Below are 25,277 nucleotides of genomic sequence, written 5' to 3'. Positions count from 1 at the left end.
TGTATAACTCATTTTCCATTAATGCAGTAAATATCATACGTCCATTTCTTAAAATAACAATCTCATTATTATTAAAAAAAATATACAGAAATCAAATTTCTCCGAAAAATAGGTATAAAATAAACATTGTTCAAAACCAAATTTTTATTATTAAATCTGAGTTTAACAACTCTCACTGCTCTTGCCGAAACAACTACACCATTGCCTACTCTCATTGTGAATGACCCATCGACAAGCTTTTCATAAGAACTAAGTATCTGCAAAGAAGAACAAACGTGATTAGTAGCACCCGAATCAACTATCCATATAGAAGAATCAGTGGTTACTAAACAAGATTCTAGAACAAGTAAATCATATTTACATTTCTTTTTCTCTTTTAGGTCAGCGAGATACTAAGGACAGTTTCTCTTCCAGTGACCATCAATCCCACAGTGAAAACATTTTCCCTTTGGGCTTTGCAATGTTTCCTTTTTCTGTCATTGGAACTCTTCCAATTCTTTTGCTTTTTCTGAATTCCTTTTCTTTTCCATTTATTATTCCTTTTCAAACTAGATTTGGAAGAAGATGGCTTATTCTCGACAACATTTGTCTCACCTTCTTGAACTTTTCCAATGGAAATAGCCTCAAAGGTTTGCAACTCGTGGAGCAATTGTGTCATGTTATAATTGAGCTTGTTCATGACATAGTTACTCTTGAATTGCAGGAAATTAGGAGACAATGATTCTAAAATCATACTCACTTGTGTACCATCATCTATGGTCGCACCATGAGTTTCAGCTTCAGTGAAGTAATTAACCATGTTCAAAACATGCGCACCAACTGATTGCCCTTTTTTCATTTTAGCATTCATAGCATTCTTAATGGCCTCATGCTTAGATTGACTAGATCGCTGGCCAAACATTGCTTGTAGAGAATCCATTATCTGATAAGCATTATCTACATGCTCATGCTTTAACCTAAGCACGTCATTCATTACAGCTAACATGTAGCCTTTTGCTTTGTTGTTTGCCGCGATCCATCGATCATAAATTTCTCGTACACTATGAGAAGCATTCAAAGAGGGCTCACGAGAACACTCCTCCGTTAAGACAAACTTGAGGTTCTCACAGACGAGGGAAATGTTAATGTTACTCTTCCATTTTAAAAAAATTTCGCTAGTCAACTTTTCATTAAGTAAAGCAAGAACGGGACCGAAAATCATGATTGCTGAAATATAAAAGTGACATTTAATCAATTGAACAAATATCATAGATAAATAAATTTAGGAATACTAAATATGATGTACGATACAATATATTTATTTCACCAATTCCGAGGAAATTTAATCTCGCATTTAACAAGTAGCCTCAGGGTCGAACAAATTAAATGACGATTAAATTGAGACTATCTCTATTAATAAATAAAACACTAAGATATCTCATATCTTCACTTTTATTTATTAATTACCATTTAATTTAGCCTAGATGCATTTAAACAATTTAATTGCATCTTTATGAGTATAACCCCACAATTTCAGATTTTAAAATTCAATCCATAATTGCCACCTTAGGGTAGGTAAAGTATGAATTTAATTAAAAATCTTATCCTTTCGGAAACTAAGCTTTGAATTTTGATTTAAATGAAAAGTTTCTTTAAGGAGGACGTCCTATGCGTCACCAGGTGCCATTTAAATCTCACGTTGCTTTTGTTAATAGTGGAGGCCGTAGTATTTATTGTCATATATTCTTCTCCCACTCATTATAATAATTAAAGTTTCTCAAACTTTTAATTATTTAATTAATTAAATAATATAGTGATTTAATTATGAAAATTACAATCTTATTGTTTTTTTTTAAATTAAAAACGTTGCATCAACCTTTTTCTTATTCCTCAAGCATCTACGCTGCCATTAAAAAAAAATTGCAGCAACACATCTTGCAATATGGAACATAGGTTCCATCTTCCTCGAGAACTCCATTGAATTTTCCGTACTATAACTCGTTCGACGAGCCACTTTTCTCGCATAAGCAAATTTACACGAAGTACCGTACGCGAGAAATTCCTCGAGACAACAGACACGAGCCATGGAGATCCAACCATCCATTGCTCATACCGTCGTTTTAGTGCCTGCACAACTCGTGCGCCAGCCGATGTGTCGATCCAACGAGTAGAATCGCTTGAACCAGCGAAGACCCAATGAGCATCTGTATTGGATCCAACGCACATGAGTCATGGTTGGACGAACCATCCATTGCACTGCCGCTTAGTTCCAGTTCTCCTATACTGACATCGATCGGAAATCATTCCCGATAAAGACCGAATTTTATGGTTCGAACAAGTCAAGCTTTTTACAAAGAACTATTCTTTCTTCTGTGCACAAAATAAGAATTCTTCTTCCAGCTCATGTAGGACACGATAGAATAAATTCATATTTTATATGTAAAATCATCATATTTGGTTTGTTCGGATAATTAAGATAATCAAACATCCTCGCCTATCAAAATTTTAACAACTAAATTTATAAGCTTCAACAATAACTCATTATCATAAATTTAAATTCTCGTGATTTATATTCATTTGAAAACAATGACTCTGATACCATTTGTTGGAAATTTATAGAGTTTTCGGAATGATTCCGGCTATAAAAGTTATTTTTTTGATCAAATCGAAACATAGCGGAAGCGATTACATAATTTCATAAATTATAATCGAACATATGAATATAAATTAATGATGAATTTAAATAAAATTATTTCTAGAAAAAACTAATCTCATGTAGTTTTCTTTCTTTTTGTGAATCCGAGATCTGTAGAAACCACATCTTTCCAGTACAATCCTTTCTATCGATACGGTAGTGTATGAGCACTCAGAAATATACAAACTTCGAAATCAAATTTTTTTTATTATTCTCTTAGAGAATATATCATGCTCGAATATATTTTCATCAAATGAAAATATTTTCTCAAGATGGCTTTTCTTCAATTTTTCTTATCCCTTGAATTGCATGTATTGTTCTATATAAATAACTGAGATTCAACGGTAGCAAATTGATTGTTATAGAAAACCATTTTTCTATGTAAGTTTCAATCATTTATAAGGCCAATTGATTGCCTTGATTTTTTAAAACAATGAAAACAATTTTCCCACGTTTAATTCAAATTTTTTTAAAATATTAATAATATACAAGTTGATCAATTTTGACTACTTCTAAAAAAAATCAATTGCCTCCCGTATTTGAAAAATGTGTATATCCATTTATGATATTCTCACGATAACTAAATTTATAATTATCTCATAATTATAAGTTAAATATAATTAAATAACTGATATTTAATTATATTTATATTTAAGTCTTTGATGATATGAAAACAAATTTTCATTATCTCGTGTGATTTCTAAATTGTATTTCTTATCTGTCATTAATTTGAAAACCGTATTGGGGACCATGGACTTATAATTAGAAGCTCCAATAAATTAGATAAATAATTAAACTCTTTAAATAATTTACCCAATTTATTAATTCTATAATTACTCCACTAAAATATGAAATTGCACTCTTTTTCATTATGAAATATTTACTCTACAAAACGAGTAGTCCATTGATATAATCATTACATATGAATTAATCCTCCATAGACAATTCATAATTGAAGCTAGGAATTTTCCGTTAACCTCTTCAATTATTTTTTATCATCATTTACCATTAATTCACTGGTGAGTGGTTCAATTTATAATTCAATTATAAATTAATTGATCCCACACTCGGTTCTAGAATTAACAAATGAGATAATTATCTTTCTGCTTCTTGCAAGAAGGAATGGATTCCATGTATGTAAATTCAAATTCTCAGCAATTAATTTTAAATGTAAATCTAAAATGCAAGTATTGAGAATGCATAATTGCAAACTTTAAACAAGCAAATCAAGAGTCACATTGCAATGAACAGGAGTCTATAATCACATCAGGATTCAGATTTATTTATATATGATCATCTTTATGATTTAATTTAAATTTCATAGTAACAATATAATTTATTATTAAATGTCAAATTAAATCGGTCCAAGTCCTACAAACTCTCATTATATATAAATGCCCTTATCTAGATGTCTCTACATCGACAGTCCGGATAAGACGGTCACATTCTTAATGTTCATGGGTCGCATTGGTGATGCTTTAATTAAAGATCCCATAATTTAATTAATTTCATCACGGATTTATTTTAAGTTTATTATCCATAATTTTAATCCTCTTGTATATATAACTTTTATATATACTGAAATCATGGTTACATCCAATAAATTAGGGATTTTTCTATGATATTTAAGACAATAAATTTCATGTAAATATGTTCAATAATAAATGTCACTTTTATTAATAATATAAAAACATATTCTCGTCACAATATTTTAGGACAGTATTCCCAACGGACTGGAAGGCTTTTGTTATGCGGCAACGCACCCTTCACTTTTGAGGAAGAAGTATGTCACTCATTCAGTCTCATATGTTCATATTTGATAACGACATGAGCACAAGCTCCATGTGCTTCAGTGGAGCGTCCTGCATTTGTGTCTTATATACCTGCAGGGACTATGAGAATCTTTACCAGTAATCTTCTTGAAGATTTGCCTAGTCCTTTATTCTTCCCAAGATTTTGAGAATGACCGTGTTTGTCTTATTCCAGGGATATCACTACTTCTTTCCCCAGTTTCGCTTTCAACACCACGGTCGAAGATTGAGATTCAAAAGAACAAACTTTTCTCTGGCAAATCTTCCGCCAGTCTTCCAGTACAGAGAGCTGTTGATTATGGGAGAAGACATTTGAACTTGTTAATCCAAGACAAAAGCTGTAGCTGTTTATGATATTTTAAAATGAACAAAGGCGAAACATCTGGATCAACAACGTAGCTTATTCATTTGTTCAAGGAATTTGAGATTCATGCCGATTTGTTGATCCATATGAAGTAGTGTTTGTTTTTTGCTTTTTTTTTTGTTTTTGTTTTAAAGCCAGAGTCTTGTCCTAGGTTACTCAGCTGTATTCTCTTTTGTGCATGTGTATCGCCTGTGACCAACTTGTCTCGCAAATGAAGTTTTGTCACATAGAGATGGACAAGGGGCTAACTAATGCGAGTAGATTTTTTTTCCTTTGAAACCTGAATACTATTTTTGCAAAAAAAATCAAGTTTTGTGGTTCATTTATGTTTTAAAAAATAAATAAATACATTTGTGAATAGGCACTAGGACTGCTGCAAATCCAATTATGGCACTACCCCTATCCCCTCTTCCTGTATCCAATTCCCTTCAAACTCGGAACCCCTCGCCACCTCAACTGATCCAAAATCCAACAAAACAATCATGGATCCAATATCTTCGCTTCCAGTCCCGCTCGAATTCCTTCCAGGAAGCCGTTTCTACTTTCATAGAGATGCAAGAATTAGGCATTCAACCCGATAATTTTGCCTTTCCAGCAGTCTTGAAAGCCGTCTCGGGTCTTCAAGACCTGAGTTTAGGAAAACAGATTCATGGGTCTGTCATCAAACTCGGCTATCATTCCCAGTCGGTCACCGTTTCCAACACAGTTTTGCATATGTATGCTCAATGTGGAGCTTCCTTCTCTCAGGTTCTCGAGGTTTTCGATAGAATTCCTCATAGGGACCAAGTTTCTTGGAATTCGATTATTAATGCTTTGTGTAAATATGAGGAATGGGAGTTAGCTTTGGAGGCATTTCGTCTTATGGGATTGGACAGAATTGAACCCAGCTCTTTTACTTTAGTTAGCATAGCGCTTGCTTGTAGCAACCTGAACAGGAGTGACGGGTTAAGGCTTGGAAAGCAAATTCATGGATATACCCTCCGAGCAGATGATAGAACTACCTTTACATATAGCGCTTTGATGGCCATGTACGCAAAAATAGGAAGAATCAATTATACTAATAAAGTTTTTGAGTGGTTTACTAACCGCAACATGGTTTCTTGGAACACGATTATTAGTGCTTTTTCCCAAAATGATATGTTCGTTGAGGCACTGGAATATTTCAAATTAATGAAAGTTGAAGGATTTCAGCCTGATGGAGTCACAATCTCAAGTGTGCTTCCAGCATGCTCTCATTTGGAGCTACTGGATGCTGGAAAAGAAATCCATGCCTATGTGTTCCGGAATGGTGATTTCCTAGGAAATTCCTTCATTGCTAGCGCTTTGGTAGACATGTACTGCAACTGTAAAGAAGTTGCAAGCGCTCGTAGGGTTTTTGAAGGTGCAGTAGATCGAAAACTAGCCCAATGGAATGCCATGCTTGCTGGTTATACACGAACTGGGTTTTATGATGAAGCCTTGTTGTTATTCTTTAAGTTAACGGTTGTCTCAGGTTATCTTCCAGATGCAACCACCATGGCCAGTGTGTTGCCAGCTTGTGTGCACTGTGAGGCTTTTGCTGATAAAGAAGGTATACATGGGTACGTTTTGAAGTTGGGTCTTGGCAATAATATATATGTGCAAAATGCACTGGTGGACTTGTATGGAAGGATAGGAAAGATAGATAACTCCATTTATATTTTTCACAACATGGAGAGTAAAGACACTGTGTCTTGGAATACTATGATTACTGGATACGTGGTTTGTGGATACCATGAAGAAGCTCTTGCTTCACTATTTCATATGCAAATAGAAGGAATAAAAGATCAGAAGGGTAACATTAATGATAACATCAAGGTCTCTGTTAAACCAAATTCAATAACACTGATGTCTGTTCTTCCTGGTTGTGCATCTCTGGCTGCGTTGAAGAAAGGAAAAGAGATCCATGCTTATGCCATTAGAAATGCGCTGGCAACAGATGTTGCTGTTGGAAGTGCACTGGTTGATATGTACGGCAAGTGTGGTTGCTTAAAAGAAGCTCGAAGAGTTTTTGATAGTATGCCTACCAAAAATGTGATAACATGGAATGTCATCATCATGGCTTACGGGATGCATGGGGAAGGAAGGGGAGCCATGGAACTTTTTAACATTCTAGTGGATGGAGCCAGAGGTGGAGAAGTGAAGCCAAATGAAGTGACATTTATTGCTGTTTTTGCAGCATTCAGTCATTCAGGTATGGTAGATGAAGCCCAACAATTGTTCCACAGAATGAAAGAGGAGTTTGGCCTTGAACCTAACGCTGATCATTACGCTTGTGCCGTTGACTTTCTTGGTCGAGCAGGTCGTTTGGATGAAGCTTATCAAATCATCAATTCTATGCCTACTGAACTCTGCAAGATAGGGGCATGGAGTAGTTTGCTTGGTGCTTGCAGGGTACACCAAAATGTTCATCTAGGTGAAATTGCAGCCCTAAATCTGCTTCAGTTGGAGCCAGAAGTTGATAGCCATTATGTTTTAATTTCCAATATATATTCGTATGCTAGACTATGGGAAAAAGCTACAGATGTTAGGAAAAAGATGAAGGTTATGGGGGTAAGAAAAGAACCTGGTTGCAGTTGGATTGAGTTTGATAATAAGGTTCATAAGTTCTTGGCAGGAGACACGACACACTCACAAAGTGAAGAGCTATACAAGTTTCTAAACCAATTATTCGAAAGAATGAAAAGGGATGGTTATGTACCAGATACATCTTGTGTTCTTCACAACATTGACGAACAAGAAAAGGAGATTCTGTTGTGCGGACATAGTGAAAGATTAGCAATAGCATTTGGTCTTCTAAATACCCCACCTGGAACAACCATTCGAGTAGCCAAGAATCTTAGAGTCTGCAACGACTGCCATGTTGCCATTAAATTTATATCCAATATAGCAGGCAGAGAGATTGTCGTGAGGGACATGAGGAGATTCCACCATTTCAAGAATGGAGCTTGCTCGTGTGGGGATTATTGGTGATATTTTATGATGTAATAGACTTGTAGGGAGCTTTTTCCAAATATAAATACGGCAACTTATCAAATGAAAAGACAAAAAATGTGCATAAATTACTATTAACGGGTCAATCTTTTATTGAGAATGAAATTACAGAAATCTACTCTTTCAAGTTTTTTAATTATCCAAAGTCAGAGAAGTATGTTTACATTCTGGTTAAATCTGCTGCCAAAAAACACAACAGTCTAACAATGCAGTAGGCTTTTAAAAACGTATGTTCCCAATAAAAACCATGCCACAAGTATGAATGAAAAAGATGATAATCCTACCAAAAATGGCCATCCAACCATTTTAATACCAAAGCAGAGCACTGCAACGAAAGGTAAAAATGATCTCAAGATAGACAAGCCATCAACCCATTTACCCTTCAACAGTATCAAAGCTGCAACATTAATCATGTTCCAATTCATCGATCCCCCATAGCAGACATGGTTCAGGTAATTTGCGACAAATGAGTGGCAATTGCATGTGAAAAGATTGTATGATTTGTGCTCAAAGTGACGTGTACATGACTGGATGGCATCATCCCAGGTGATTGCGGTTCCATACTCGGAATGCTGATGTCTGTGCTTGCATGTATGCTCAACGAAGTTTAGAGGAAAGCAGCACTGCTCAAACATATAAAGTTTCAGAAAAGTTTAGTGCTCCTCGTCATTTCAACATATTTTTTCTAACAGTAACTTTTTCCAGCAAAAAACAAATAATAATATGGTAGGCCCCTTTTTCCAACCAAGTAACCATTCTTTTCAATTGTTTGTGACTGAAAAATGGACATGGCCAAAAAAGACAATTTTAATCCAATTATACTCATACAATACCTGCTTTCTATCCAACTGAAGGTATCTGGCAGCAGATCCAAAAGCAAAATTATCTAGATTCACGAGATTAGAACCAGAAAAATCAAAGATGGTACCATCCTCCCCACAAATGCCGACATGTCCAATGAAAGGTGCCAACCATGAGACCACAGGCAGCGGAGTCCAAACAACACAACATGGGAATTTTGCTTTTTTTGGGTCTATTTCATTGAGCGGCCAAAATTCATGCTGTATACTTCCATCAAAACTTTTACTGTTAACCATATTGGCAATATTAAAATCCATCAGAGAGTTTTCCTCGAGATTAATGGCCAAGTACAATCTTGCAGTCCAAATTAATTACTCATCAAATAACATTCCCAACTGAAACAATTACATCAGGTGCTAATTTACAAACATTTGTTGAGTTTCCACCAATATGGAATATCAACTCTGCAATAACAAAAAACAAGGTAGATAGTAAAAGGAGGATAAATGGGATAAAATGTGGAAAAGGATAAAAAGGAAAAAAGGGTTATCTAAGTACAGAAAAAACCAAGCATTTAAAGGCAATAAATTTCTGAACTCTGGGTAGAACAAGTCATATCAAGGTAAAGTGACCAGGATCTCTCATAAGAATTTCAAAAGCATGTGAATATAATCATGATGACTAATGAATCTGTTGGAATTTATGAGTTTCAGAATTTGACAAACAAATTCGCAAGAGAACTGAAGAACCAAACTGATAGGACGTAACCAAGATATTGTAACTGAAAGAAGACTTATAGGATTTAAATATATTAAGAACTGAAGTTCTTATAAGTATAAATAAGTCTTAAAACCGATGACTCGAAGCTCAATAAATAGATTGGAAATCAGAACTGAAGACTTCGCAAAACTGCACTGAAAAGACCTATATCAACTGAACTGTTTAAAACTGAGAAGACATCAGTTAGAACTGATATTGTCCAGCTGAACTGATCTGTCGACCAGTTTGACTCCTGATCAGTTAGCCACGTCATCAGTTGTATCAGACGACAAACTGACTGTCCGTACTAAAGCAGAACAGATGAAACAGAACATATACTGTCAGATAAAGTCATCTACATGGACTAAACGACGATTCAACGGATATTAGTCATTAAATGCATTCAATGTTACAGTTGGAATCAAATACTAGATATAGCTGATCGATTCAGTTGAAAAAGGTTGGTGAAAAACACTGAACGAACTATCTACAATCATAAATCAGTTGCGATACATTCTCAAGCATTTTTCAGTTTATAAATCGCACACTTTAGCTCTCATTTCATTGTATTTATTCGTAGCATTCAGGCTACTCTTTAGAGCTATTCAGTTATCTATTGTAAAGTGTTGAAAAACCAAGAGTTTCAGCTTGGCAGTGTATAAGTCCAACTGAAGTGGATTATTACAATATGTTTTAAAACATCAAAGTCTTTTAATGAAAAACCTATCATTGAAATAGAAGGGGTGACGTAGGAGCATTTGAAGGCTCCGAACATCCATACAAACCTGTGTGTTCTATTCTATCGTTTATTCAGTTTTCACAGCGTCTTAGCCTAAGTATTCAATCTATATTTCAGTCTAATTCCGAACTATCTGTAGTTTACTGATTTATATTGACAAACAAAATTTCACAATCAGTTCAATATCCAAAAGATTTCAAAAAACCGGAGTGTTTATTCAACCCCTTTTAAGCACTCCAACTGCATTAACCGATCCTAACAGAATAATTGATTTACTCATACACTTCCATATATCTCTATCCACCAAAATTTCCACATCACAATGGATCATAACATGAGCCGACTTTCCAACAAAAACCAGCAACAACCAACACAGATTCAATTACAACAATAAACATCAAGCTGTTGCAAGAACATTCCAAGCAATTGCATATTTCAAGCATATTTTCAATACATACATATCTAGCGTACAAATAGCTGTCTCTTGATGCATAAAGATAATCTGAAAAGATAAATTCCTAAGACAAGTCATTGAATCCTATATATTAAAGAGTTTGAAAGTTATCACTTGCCTACAAAACCCATCACTTGATCACTAAAAAACATAAAAATAATCTGAAAAGATAAATTCCTAAGACAAGTCCTTGAATCCTATACGTGAAAGAGTTTGAAAGTTGTCACTTGCCTACAAAACCCATCACTTGATCACTAAGAAACAAATGGCTAATTCAATATTTACTGACGTATACTTCTAAAACCTCACGTTCTCATATCTTGAGCTCAGAATTCAAACAGTTCTATTATAAAGTTTTTTCATTCTACCAATCTATTCGTCAACTCCAAAACCAATGTAAAGAATGGGGAGTGATAAGACACAATATTTAATCAATCAGATTAACTTAGACAGGAATCCGCGAACAAGCATGTAATCAATTTACAGCAGAGTGCCAAATTTAAGAGGCCTAGTGGAAATTATCGATTTAAATGCTTAAACCTCAAAAAGAAACAAAGAGTTTCAAACATCAGTAATTCTTGGGTACGAAAAAAATAAAAAACGGAATCTTGACAATTCAGCTGTACATATATATGTGTGTATATATATATAGATCAATCATCCAAACCCGTTTCCCAATACGAGAAGAACACAATAGAAGTGGCAATAAAACACCTGAGTGAGACGATTGGAACAAAATGAAGGAGAATTAAAAAAACAAACAAACAAAAGAAAAGAGGAAGAATTATGGACATACATACCTGTAAAAACTTGCAGAAACATGGTCAAACATTATATGGATATGGATTACCAATTGCTAAGATTTTATTGTTTTCTCTCATATGTTCATCAGCAGTGGAAAAAAATAAAGATTTATTTATAGGCAGGAAAATTGGAACTTGGAAAGCTGGGTTCATGAACCACCGATCCGAACACACTCTCCTACCCATAATGCAATATTAAATAAAATATAATTAATTGTGACAAACTAGTTGGTTCATATATACGATAGAAATTAGGCAACAGATATAAAAGCATAGCGAAAAATCAGGCAAATACGAATTGGAGAAAGAAAGAAAGGTACTTTTTTATTCTGGTTTATATCAATAAAAAATAGTATTTTATATTTTAAAAATAATTTTTTTCATAAATTAAATTGAACATTCATCTTACAAATCCAAAGACACCTAACCTACTATTTCTAAGTTGTTTTGTCACACCGAAACAAAAATATTCATTTTACAAAGTGTAGTATATCGTCACCTTTTTTTATTATATTATTTACTATAAGATAAAAATAAAATAAAAGAGTGGTACACTTTCAATTTTCATACCTTATGACATAAGATAATCGTGTCTTATCTATCATGTCTTATCTATGACTTTGACCTTTCAAATACAATGAACATCGACATGATTTACACACCGGCCTATCACAAGTATGCAAATCGGAAATTTTCTCTCATTGATTAACTTTTGTTAAGCCAATATTGCTGGAGAAGACATTAATGCGGCTCCCAGAAACAGAGAAAAATAAGAAAAAACTTGAAGCCTCTAACATTGGAGCTCATTCTCTTACTCAAGAAATCAGCTGCGATCAAATCTACCAAAGCCAATACACCAGAATCCGCGCTTATTGAATCAAAAAATGCCTTCAATTAAAATAGCCACGATTTTATCTAGAAAGATCAATAAAGTGTTTCTTTGTTTAAAACAGCTTAATTGCAAATAAATAATTAATCTAATCATCATATGGGAAAATATCAACGAGAGAAAATATCTAGAGGAGTGATTTTACAAAGCTTCCACGGTAAGTATTTCTGATTGAATTTATATTCATGAGTTCCTATTATTTAATGGTCAAGAACACTTAATTATTTTATTCCCACATTTTCAAGTGACGAATAAATTGTATCAATCAAATTTCAATTCAAATATTCCTAATAAGAATCTAAATTTAATTGATAAATGCAAATGATGTTCTTACTTAGGTATCGCTAAAGTTATACGCCTTCCGAACGATATAAACATTCAACGATTCGTCTCTAATGATTTATAATCCTAGTCTCTCCCCGAGTTATAGAATTAATCAAACAACACACAATTTATGGCCAGTAATTTTCAATCGAATAAACACAAAGAAACACAATTAAATCAAACCAAATTAGATCATAACATTAACCACGTCAAATCATCGTGTCCACAAAGTTACATCATCCTCTAGAATGGAAAATTAGTTTATCACCAAATCTAAGCGAAAACAAGACATGCTTAAGGTTTTAGACATTGCAACACAATAAAATACAGAAGTGAAAGAGTAGATGACAAATCAGAAGTTGCGTCTCTGTCTTCAGATTCGTCGTTCTTCGTCTTCGTGATCAATCTTCGCGCTTCAGGGCATTTCTCGCGTGTGCTCCACGTCTCTCGTGCATTTTTCTCTCCAAAGATGACCATCTATATCTCTTCCTGACCTAGCCTCACGCATTTTATAATTTCTGGTTGTTGCGCGCGCGATTGCGCGTGAAGTCGCACGGCCGTGCGCACAAGAAACCACAAGCATAATCCAAAGAGCAGATCGAGATCGAAAATCCAAGGGAGATACAAGTGTTTTCACTGTCATAAAAAGGACACGTCGATTGGATAAATCGATAAATCGCAAGATCGAAAAGAAAATCAAAAACCCTATTTCTATTTCTTCTCTCTTCTTCTGTAAACTTTCTGTCAATTGGAATATCAATTCTGTCTCTTTTCTAATTTATCCTTCTTATTTTAAATTTTTTTATTATTATATTATATTAATAAAATAATATAATATATAAGATTTAACATTTTAACATCGATATATCCCTTGAATCAGTCAAACGATCAAATTTTTCAAAACTCAAAACATGAAACTTCTATATCTTTGAGTTTTCTACGTTATATCCAAATTTCAAATCATTTAGAATTCATATGACTAAGATGTGTCACTAATTACCATTTTGCCCTTAAAATTAATTCATTATTTTTCAACTTATTTAAGAAAATACCATCAAAATAAATTGAATATTTTTCAACTTATTTACAAAAATGCCATCAATACTATTTTATTTTCGGGGTCTCACATTTCTTCCCGACTTAAAAGATTTCGTCCTCGAAATCTCAAACATCTCTATATACATAACATTGGCAAACATATAATATGTCACCAGTTATAGTACATATCAAAGCTAAAATTAGTAAATGGATCACTATACATTGAATACAATGAAACATGTATAATAGAATCAAACAAGTGCGGATATGATTCTCGCATCTTGCTTTTCAATTCTCACGTTGACTCCTCCACACCATGTCGTGTCCATTGCACTCGAACTAGCGGAATCGATTTATTACGCAATACTTTCTCCTTCCTATCTATAATGCAAACAGGTTGTTCAACATAGGAAAGAGAAGGATCAAGTTCAACCTCATCAGGTGCAAGTACATGTCATGAATCTGGTTCATACTTTCTCAACATAGAAACATGAAATACATCATGAATGGCAGATAAAGCTGGTGGCAATGCTAACCGATAGGCAAGATCCCCAATTCGATCAAGGATCTCGTATGGACCAACATATCAAAGAGATAACTTCCCTCGCATCCCAAAACGAACAGTGCCTTTAAAGGGAGATATTTTCAAAAATACTTTATCACCTTTCTGAAACTCTAAGGGTCGCCTGTTACGCTTGACGATCCTGAGCAGCTTTCATCCGCTGTCGAATCAACTGAACCTTATCATTCATTTCATGTATCATTTAAGGTCCAGTCATTTGTCTTTCACCAATTTTATCCCAGAATAATGGTGACCTACATCGTCTCCAGTATAAGGCTTCAAAAAGTGTCATACTAATGCTCGTTTGGAAGTTATTATTATAAGAAAAATTCAACCAATTGTAAGGCATCTTGCCTTCCCATTCTGAAATCCATCACAATAGCACGTAACATATCTTCTAACATTTGAATTATACGGTCAGTCTGGCCATCAGTTTGAGGATGATAAGCAGTACTCATAGTCAAACGCGTACCCATAGCTTCTTGGAAACTACCCCAGAATTTAGAAGCAAATCTTTGATCGAGTTGGGGATCTTGCTTATCGGTTAGCATTGCCACCAGCTTTATCTGCCATTCATGATGTATTTCATGTTTCTATGTTGAGAAAGTATGAACCAGATACATGACATGTACTTGCACCTGATGAGGTTGAACTTGATCCTTCTCTTTCCTATGTTGAACAACCATATAGATAGGAAGGAGAAAGTATTGCGTAATAAATCGATTCCGCTAGTTCGAGTGCAATGGACACGACATGGTGTGGAGGAGTCAACGTGGGAATTGGAAAGCAAGATGCGAGAATCATATCCGCACTTGTTTGATTCTATTCCACCTGTTCCATTGTATTCAATGTATGATGATCCATTTACTGATTTTAGTTTTGATATGTACTATAACTGGTGACATATTATATGTTTGTCAATGTTATGTATATAGAAATGTTTGAGATTTCGAGGACGAAATCTTTTAAGTTGGGGAGAAATGTGAGACCCCGAGAATAAACAATAGTCCAATAACTTTTAAAATAGTTTTGATGGCATTTTTGTAAATAAGTTGAAAAATATTCAATTTATTTTGATAGCATTTTTGTAAATAAGTTGAAAAATAATGAATTAATTTTAAGGGTAAATTGGTAATTTGTGAAATATCCTGATCATATGAAGTTCAAATGATTTGAAATTTGGATATAACGTAGAAAACTCAAATATATAGAAGTTTCATGTTTTTAGTTTTGAAAAATTTGTTCGTTTGACCGGTCCAAAGAGATATACCGATGTTAAAATGTTAAATATTATATATTATATTATATTAGTATATTAGTATTATATTATTATTTATATATAATAATATAATATAATATAAAAAAAATAAGAAATATAAAGATGAAACGTACGAGAATGAAATTCGTTCTGCAGCAAGCATTTCACCAGAGAGGTGAGAGAACGAGATTTTTGAATTTTTTTTTGATCTTACGATCAATCGGTTTATCCAATCGACGAACTGATTTTAGTTCTGGGATCGTTGACACGAAATTTTCGATTTGAGGTATAAATTTTATATTTTTGGTGATATTTGAAATTCGTCGATCTTTGGAATAAATCTGATAAATTGTTAAATCATACATAAATTGAATATTGTTGAATAGTGTATGATTTTAACGAAGAAGAGATAATTATAGTGATGTTATTTTGAATTATTCCCAATTTATTATAATTAGGGAATTTTGATCGTTGGATTGAGATTGAAGAATTGTTTGTCATTTGTTATTAATTCTGATTATATATGTGGAAGAATAGCCGACAAGAAACTAAGTTTTGAAGTCGGAATTGAATTATGTTATGATTTCAATTTGATATGAATTTTCAGAGTTTCAAAAGATATTTGAAACTTATATTGTTGATTTTGAATGTTGTTATTGATTGAAATGAATACGTTATTGAAGTAGATAGATTATTATACCGATATCTTCAAGCTACATCGATTGGAACGAAGAATGAGGTATGTTGCGATCGGGTAACATACGACAGATATCTGTATTATATGATATATGTTTGATTGATTGGATTGAGAATACATCTCTATATGCCTTATTTGTTGAGTTGATGCGGCATACATGACATGCACGTTGAGCTATGATCCTTGGATAACTTGATATGATTGGATTTGATTCTGGGGTTTGTGAACACGATGCTACATTTGGCATTACGTGGCCCTTAAAGCATAGTCATTTGTGGCCCCGATGATTGACTGAGATTTGGGATTTGATGGTGCTTTGTCGACGCTATCATACGAGTATTTCTAATTGAAGCCGGTGGGTCAGCTCGAGCATTGATTTGATAGCGATTCGATTGATTCTGAGATATGCTCTGTGGATGGGCATTTGACCTGATACCTCAACGACATATATGCATTGCATATCATATATCATTGTTTAGATATCTGTTGTATATATTGTGGTTGCTTCACACTGAGATTTGCTCACCCCAGAGGGGGCTGTTGTTGTCTTTGTATGTAGACAATGACAGGTACTCCAGGATATCAGGAGACCGGAGAGGGTGCTTCTGGAAGGAGTCACAGTTTGAGTTGAGGTTTAGTGGTTGTTTCCTAGTATATATGTATATGTATCTATATACCGGGGCATGTCCCGAGGATATAAGTTTGTTTATATTCAGTTGGTTTTGATTACGTGTGGGCATGTTTTATGATTTGAGATGAAATACTATTTTTAATATTCAAATAATATGTTTTGGGCTCATTGTAAAGATATTTAAACTCGTTTTCTGCTGTAATTACTTAACCCTAATCAAATTGTATTGTAATAACGATTAGGAGTTAAGGACAACACACCGGGAGAGATGATGGGCATTTAAATGAGCGTGTAGCAACCCCTTGTGACGCGTTTTAAAGCCGTGAGGCCCTCGGGCCAAAGCGGACAATATCACAAGTGGGCTGGGCCGTGACATTCAAGCTTATTATACATACTCACATTACATTTAATTTAATCATTTATAAACTTTCAATTTTCCATATATTCAACTTCTTGAATTAATTTTCTCTAAATTTAATTATCATAAATTCAACTCCTTGAATTTACTATATCATAATTTTACATAAACTCAACTCTTTGAATTTATTGTCTCGAATTTATTGTCTCGACGGGAACGAAGGATTCAGTACTGTGTGACCCTCAATGGTTCAATGATACATCTAGCCGTGAGTTCACAACTCTTTGTGATTCAGAACATTGTCCTTAATTCGGGCTTACCCTAATTTGCCACATTCTATGCACCAACATTTGATCATAGGAATGTCAGAAGTCATTTTTCTGATTAAACCTATCGATTCATGATAAGAGTGTCTTGTACCATCGTCTCATGATTCCCTAGATATCACTGATATTGTCTGCAAGAACCAATCGTTTATGATTAATGTACAATAATGTCCCTTCATCTCATATATCCCAATCGAATCTGCAAACATTGGTTTATCGAGGGTTGCATATTAGATTCGATAGCTATGTGATGAATTCATGAAATATACATAGTGTCATTGCATGCACAACTGGAGAACTATTGTCCCTAATGTATATCTTACACTCTGGTCAGAGATTTCATACACTATTATTTCGTTAGATAATATAGGATATCCACACTCGTAGGTGAGCAATGAATTCACAACTACACTACATTGGCTCCTACACATCTCACAATTGCATCCAACCTTGCCACTTTGTGACCCTAGCGGAGTCGGTAAACGAGTCAAAGTACAATAATAGTATACAGAGCCTCAATGTTGTCCCAGGTCGTAAGGACTAATAATGTACAATCATTGAAACGTCTACTAAATTTTTTTTGAAAAGCTATTTTTCGAAAATAAACTACTACAAAAATGCATACAATAACTACTGTAAATCACACATTTTTAAAATAAGAGAAATATGAAAATCATTGCAGTTAAAATAATCTCAAACGTCCTGAAAAACATCAACGTAAAAAAAATACATAGTTTGAAAATATTCAAAACTCCTGTCTCATAAACATGATGTGCGGAAGAAGTAAGGTCCTCGGGTTAGCGTGCGCACATCCAGCCCTGCCTACTCAGTCTTCGGCACCTGCAATCTCCTAATCAGCATACTCACCTGCATCAATCATACCTAGTGAGTCTAAAGTCTCGATACACCTGTAACGTTAATAGCAAATACATATGCATAACATGCAACGGTGAAAAGTACATTACTAAAAATACATCTCATGAACTTGAAAAGAAACATGAATCTAAATATTTCATATCATGGCATAGCGTGTCAAAAATATCTCATCATATCATCATATACTTATACATTACTTTAATTGAATTGAGTTCATTAGTTGTGTCTTTCATATTAGCTCTAATCCTATCAGCTCTATCATATCAGCTCTATTCGATGGATCCATCTACATATAACCATGGTACCCGGCGGCGGGGACATCAGCGACAGTATTACCCATCCATTTAGCCTTGGCCATACAGCTCATCGTATACATATATAGTCAGTCACAACCAATTTACATCCTTCAAAAACATCATCATTTTCATAATTTATCAAAATCATGCACATACGTAATTTTCCTTAAAATCAAACATGCAACATATTTTTCATAATTTCATAAAAAGTCATATATGTGGTACATAAACATTTAAAAACATGTCAAAATCGCTTTTAGGGTACTGCTAGGACTAAAAACTTGACTCACGTGCAAAATGACCATTTTGCCCCTAGAAACCTAAAATGACAGTTTTATTTCTGAACCTCAAAATTTCAACCCGAATCCTACCAAAATCCTTTAAACACCTCAAAAAATAATTATAAACATATCTTAGACGTAAACTCGAGCCCGTTTCAGAACTTAAGCGATTCGTTTTAAAACTTGGAACGGGATATCGATTTTAACCCAAATCAATCCGAAACTTAACCAAAATTTTCCCAACTTAAACCATGACTTAATAACTCCAGACCAGACCTACAACCACACAATTCGAGCCGCTTTTGACCATAAAACCTAGCTAGAACTTGCTGTAATTTTTCTGCACCAAGGTATCCGAAAACCCTAGTTAACTCCAAAGCCAATATACACCCTAGTTCGATCCTAGTCCAACACCATCCCATACCAGACCCCACCAGCCACCCTAAGATCTCGACCAGATGCTCCTGGACCCAATCAATCATGGCCAGAAGTCTCACGCACGCAGCCGTGAACCCACACCCATGACTCGAACCCTAACTTTCGCAAAAACAATTAACACGCTCAACTCCTTCACAGCCCCGTCCAGACTTGGTTCTAACACATCAAACCACTCCCAACCTGCTGTAAAACATGACTTCGTACACTAAACCCGGCATCCCCCTCAAAACTGAGGAGAAAAACGTGAACAACAACCCATAGGGTTTCGGTTTCCTTCATGAATGCAATCCAAAATCCATCAAAAACGTTAGTTCTACAACATATCATGCATAAACAATCAAAAACATGTATAATGGTGTGAAATATGAGAAAAGAGAGATTTTGGTCGTGCCTTGATGATTATACGCTTGAAAGCTCGAAGAAATATGCGCGAGACGTGAACCGGAGAGGCGGGGGATGAATTTTCTTGAAATTTTTGAGAGGTTTTTGAGTTGGCTGCTTAAAACCCTATGAATTGGTGCTGCTGAAGAGATGGAAGGGGGCGGCGTGCACTATGGTTAAGGTTAGGGTTTGATGGTGTAGGGTTTAAATAGAAACTCAGGCATAAATGGGCTCTAATACAAATTTAAATGAGGTTAAAAGGGTTTTGAGCCCATTAAGCATTAAAATAAATCCATCAAGCCTAAACAATTTCCCGAAAAATATCTCTTTTGGTATGTTTTTGAAAATATCAGTCTGAAACCTCAAAAAGTGCTCTGAATCATCAAAAATTGCGTATCGGTTAAAAATATAACTGGACGGGTAAAAATACCCAACCAAGGCCCATTTTCAAAAATCATACTTAAAAACACCTAATAATAAATAATTATTCCATAAAAATATTTTCCTGATTATCCCGGGTCTCCGTTACGCGTTCGAGCACGAAATGCAACTTAAAACCCTAATGCATGAAACTTTTAAATAATCATGAAATAAACCATACCCATGCAATAATCATGCATGAAATGCATAAAAATCATTAAACACATATTTTTAAATAAAACCTAGATTACATGCAGTCGGGTTACATAGTTCGAATTTCCTAGACCTTACAATCATAACCACAGAATTTTCCTCTTGATGAATGATAACCATTTAGAAAGTAAGAGGGATGGTTGTTCGGTCTAATAGTCATATTATTACACATCTGTATGATTGGACATCTCTTGCCCTCACCAAGAAATACGGTACACAACATCACAGATGTATTCTCAAGCTCACACGACTTTTATCTTTGTTTATTGGTTGCTGAATCGAATATGAATATACAGTGTTTACAAATGAGTTTCTAGATCGAAGCACGATTCATTTTTATTAAAGTATAATTAATGTCTTTATCTTTGTTGATTGCATGGGTATACATATAAACTATAAAGTAAAACGAAACTATGAAATATAAATTATATTAAAATAAAAGTTGTTAATTACAACTGAGTCAAATAAATTCATTAGCCAATAGTTGGCTAACAGACATCTACTCTAACAAGTAGAACATCATAAGAACCAAACAGTGATCCAATATGTAAAAAACCAAAAATCAAAACTAAAACTTTCTCTGGTGGGAAAAATCCATAAACCACATAATCCATAATGTTACATCATTAAGAATTTGATTGGAAACTTAAACGGAAGCGTACCTGAAGACATAATTCTGAATACTTTAGAACATGTCTTGATCTTCTATATCTACGTGTTCTTTTCATTGAGATAATTCTTTACTTTTCGCTTCTGAACTATTTTCTTACTGGGGAAGAGAATAAAGAACTTGATGTAGCGCGATCTGGGGACTATAACCTATATATAGATAATTTTTATCATTATTTTCTGATATTTCTGTTTTAATTTATCATAAAAATAGAAATTACACTTATGTCTCTACACATTAAAAGACCACAACCTCTTAGATACATTAAAGCCTAATAACCCGAAACATTAGTTGATCACTTTATTTTAGGCTTAACTTAATAGAAAACCGAACACAGCATAATTACTCACATACAAGCTCATATAAATAAAATTGATCCAACAATCTCTCACTTGGCTATATGTAACCTTATAATTATATTTGTGAAAATAACTTTATGAGCTCAAAAATGTTGTCATTTCGAAATGTATATATAACCAATCTGGTCCATCAATCACATCAACATAGGATCAAAGCAGTCTTCGCTACACTAATGGTGACTATACCCATCAATCGTCACATATGCCAACACAACTGAATGACATGGATTATGAAGTGGATGTGTAGCATGGAAATTTCATGCAGTGTGATCATAACATGCCTATTTCCAATTGGTCATCCTTTAACCTTATTGAGATCAAACTTTAAACCATAATCACAGTGTGACTTAACTTGAAATTTATTTTTGCAGAAAATAAATTTACATAATTGCAACTGAAATTGTCTGCAACTGAAAAACATTTAAAATAACAAACTTCCACTAAAACTGACTTTCGTTAATTGACATAATACTCGTATGAGCAATGTGCGCATAAAACTACTTGGGCGGTAGTCTCTTAGTAAGCGGATCTGCAACCACGAAGTTTGTACTGATATTCTCAATAGACAACTTTCCACTCTAAATTCTTTCTTTAACAACGAGGAACTTGATGTCAATATGTTCAGACTTTGTCGAGCTCTTGTTGTTATTGGAATACATAACTGTTGATTTATTGTTACAATTTATTCTTATTGGTCTTTCAAGGCCATCAACAATACGTAGTCCAGTGACAAAATTTTGCAGTCATATTCTATGACTGGACGCCTCATAACACGCTACAGACTACAGACTTAGTTGTCATTGTGAAAGAGGCTATAAGAGACTGTTTAGTACTTTTCCACAAAATGGCACCTCCAGCAAAGAGATATATGTAGCCCGACGTAGATTTCATACTATGTTGACATCCAACAAAATCAAAGTCAGTATACCCAATGATCTCAAGCTGACCCAACCTCCGATATATGAGCATGTAAGCTTATGTTCTCTGTAGGTACCGTAAAACTCTTTTGACTGTTTTTTAATGTTCCACTCCTACATTACTTAAATATCGTCCCAACATTCTTGTCATGTACATAATATCTATACGTATACAAACCTAAGCATATATCAGACTCCCCACTACAGATGCATAGCGAATCTTTTGGATTTCTTTTTCCTCAAAATCATTATTGGTGCATTTTTTTAGACTAAATTTGTCTCTTTTAGCCACATGGGTGTCCATTGGTTTACAATCTTGCATTCCATATCGCTTGAGAACTTTCTTGATATAGCTTTTCTGAGATAATCCAAGAATATATCGAGAACGATCCCAATGTATCTAAATATCCTGCACAAAATATGCATTACCAAGATCTTTCATCTCAAAATTCTTAGCTAGAAATCTCTTGGTGTCATGCAACAATTCTAGACCATTATCGAGCAGAATGTTATCAACTTATAAAATAAAAAAAATATGCTTACTCCCACTGAACTTTTGGTACACACAATCATTGACCAAATTCATCTAAAAACCAAATGATATGATCACTTGATCAAATTTTAAATAGATGGATATCTTTAGTTTGCAAACCATATTATTTGTATCTTTGGACACAAAATTTTCTGGTTGCACCATATAAATAGTTTCATCAATCTCACCCCTCATGTTCTTGAAAAAATACAATGTAATCATCTGGCATTGCATTTCTCAGCTCTGTAGTGTATCTCTTTAATGGCATAGGTTTTGGAGGTGCTTCAATTTGTTCATCTGGAATGAGAGGATCTCTAATATTATCTTCCTATATTGTGTCTTGGTCAAAGTGAGGAATGTGATCTCGATAAATTTCCAAGACACTTTTGATAATATTTACATATTCCTCTTCAAATAAAATATATTTTACTTTATCTACCCCGCAAACTCAACATCCTCAAAGATCCAGGCATTTACTGACTCAAAAATAAACTTACTTGTGGGATCATAAAACTTGTACCCCCTGGATATTTCCGAGTATCCAATAAAATAACAGTTGACCGTCCTTGAATCTAATTTTTTTTATTAGGCTTATAAGGCATTGATTCAACTGGATATCCCCAAACATGCAGATGCTTAAGACTAGGCTTTTTACCCATCTAAAGTTCATAATGGGTTTTGGTCGTTGCCTTAGTTTGAACCCTGTTAGGAATATATGTTGCGACCTTTAGTGCTTTTCCTCAGAGTTATTCTGGTAAGGTAGAATAACTAATCATACTCCTCACCATGTCCTTAAGCATTTTGTTTCGTCTTTCAGCAACACCATTCATAGTGGGCGAACCCGACAACCGCATTCCTCTAGGAATCTAGCAAAAGATCCTGGATGTATGCTATTCAGTGGGCGAACCCGACAACCGCACTCCTCATCATCTTACTAAATTTAAATGACCAAAGGTTGAATATCTTACTTATTTGGACTAAATTTCTCACGGATTGCCAAGTGTCCAAAATTTTAACGGTCACAAGATATAAATAGAAACCGCCTCTCAGAAGTATCTCACCATTTCCAAAGTTTCTAAATTTCGGATTTTCAGAGAAAATCACTTGTGTTCTTCTATATTTTTAGCAAAATTCAATCAAATGGCATCTCAGACACATGCTTATCTCTCCAACGCTGTTTAAATCGATTTTCGCAAATTCAGAAGAATCAGTTCGCAACCTATTCGAAAAGATCGAAGCATCTAGGCTTTGTACCTTCCTAGGGTTAGCAATCCAAGAAATCTACACCGCTGAGATCCTCTCTATTTATGAATCTAGCTCAGTCACTGATGACAGGAAGATTCAGATGAAGGTAAATGACCACGTTATGATCGTGGATGAAGAATTTTTCAGGAGTTTGTTTCAACTCCCAACTGAAGGCTTCTCGAGTTTCTCAGAGGTTTCTGCAGCTAATATTGAAGAAATTCAGACCACTCTATCTGAAACTGGACAAAAGATCAAAGTGTTTGACCCCAAGAAAGAGCTGAAGCCAGAGTTCTAGCAACTGGCGGATATCGTTGCTAAGGGCCTTCTAGCAAAAGCATGTCCTTTTGCTACCCTTACACTTGAGAAATTTCAAGTCATAGCTGCCATTTTCAAGGGGATAAAAATGAATTTGTCATCTATCCTCTTCACCATCTTGAAGAACATGATCCAGACTTCAAAGTAGTCCAAAGGCTTTGCATTTCAGCTGAGCAGACTTGTTGAGGACTCAGGGATACTTCCAGTATCCTCATCCTCAGTTATCAAGTACATGATCTTCACAGCCACCAAGGTACAGCTGAAGAAGGCAGGGGTTTATAAGTCAGCAGCTAAGGTCAAGAAAACTGAAAAGATCAAACCAGCTGTTGCCCCCAAGTCCAATAGAAAACTGGTCCTATCTACCAGTGATTCGGAGAAAACCCCTTCTCCTGTTCTGTTGAATAAACCAAGGTTGCAGAAGACCAAGACAACTTCCAATCCTGGAGCTCTTCCTGAGCTTAGACTGTTGCCATCAAGAGCTGAGAAACCTCTTCTATTTGTTCCAATTCAGTCGGTTCAGCCAGCTGCCCCACCAAAGCAGAAGACTGCAGCTGACTAACCCTCCACAATCATTACTGAATTTGAAGAGAAGCTAAAAATGATAGCGATTCCAGCTCATCTCTCAACTGTTTTCCTCTCCACAATCCTACCTCCAACATGCCCAAAAGGTGTAATCATCAGAGAGGTAGTGGGCACAACTAGTTCAGCACTGGACTTGCCTCATGCCTTAATTGATCTAAAGGGCAAGGAAAAACTGACTGAAGAATCATGACCCAACAATGCCATTCAGACTCAAATCGACCTCATTATGGCATCCATTAATCAGCATGGTGA

The 25,277-nt window shown here is 34.7% G+C and overlaps 3 protein-coding genes across 5 annotated transcripts; 1 reads left to right on the top strand and 2 right to left on the bottom strand.

Moving 5' to 3' along the window:
* Positions 1–376: 376 nt before the first annotated feature.
* LOC142519887 (uncharacterized) lies at positions 377–1,201 on the bottom strand. The gene has a single exon (XM_075622901.1). The coding sequence runs from the start codon at positions 1,199–1,201 to the stop codon at positions 377–379; it is 825 nt and encodes a 274-aa protein (XP_075479016.1).
* A 3,827-nt stretch (positions 1,202–5,028) lies between these two features.
* Positions 5,029–7,840, top strand: LOC142517795 (pentatricopeptide repeat-containing protein At3g57430, chloroplastic). The gene has a single exon (XM_075620248.1). The coding sequence runs from the start codon at positions 5,237–5,239 to the stop codon at positions 7,838–7,840; it is 2,604 nt and encodes an 867-aa protein (XP_075476363.1). The 5' UTR covers positions 5,029–5,236.
* Positions 7,841–7,929: 89 nt separating this feature from the next.
* Positions 7,930–11,667, bottom strand: LOC142517796 (protein REVERSION-TO-ETHYLENE SENSITIVITY1). 3 transcript variants are annotated; one of them, XM_075620249.1, is made up of 3 exons: positions 11,415–11,667; positions 8,695–9,126; positions 7,930–8,484 (listed from the first exon to the last, which is right to left on the bottom strand). In XM_075620249.1, exons 2-3 carry the CDS (start codon positions 8,977–8,979, stop codon positions 8,062–8,064), a joined length of 708 nt encoding a protein of 235 aa, XP_075476364.1. In that variant the 5' UTR covers positions 8,980–9,126; positions 11,415–11,667; the 3' UTR covers positions 7,930–8,061. The 3 variants fall into 3 exon arrangements, with proteins under 3 accessions (XP_075476364.1, XP_075476365.1, XP_075476366.1); XM_075620250.1 differs by lacking the exon at positions 11,415–11,667 and adding an exon at positions 10,383–10,518; XM_075620251.1 differs by lacking the exon at positions 11,415–11,667 and adding an exon at positions 10,443–10,517.
* Positions 11,668–25,277: the final 13,610 nt, after the last annotated feature.

The sequence above is a fragment of the Primulina tabacum genome, chromosome 11 (assembly GCF_025594145.1).
Source record: "Primulina tabacum isolate GXHZ01 chromosome 11, ASM2559414v2, whole genome shotgun sequence".
Classification (NCBI taxonomy): domain Eukaryota; kingdom Viridiplantae; phylum Streptophyta; class Magnoliopsida; order Lamiales; family Gesneriaceae; genus Primulina; species Primulina tabacum.
Note: the sequence above shows the minus strand (reverse complement) of the source record. Positions and strands in the feature narration are given on the sequence as shown.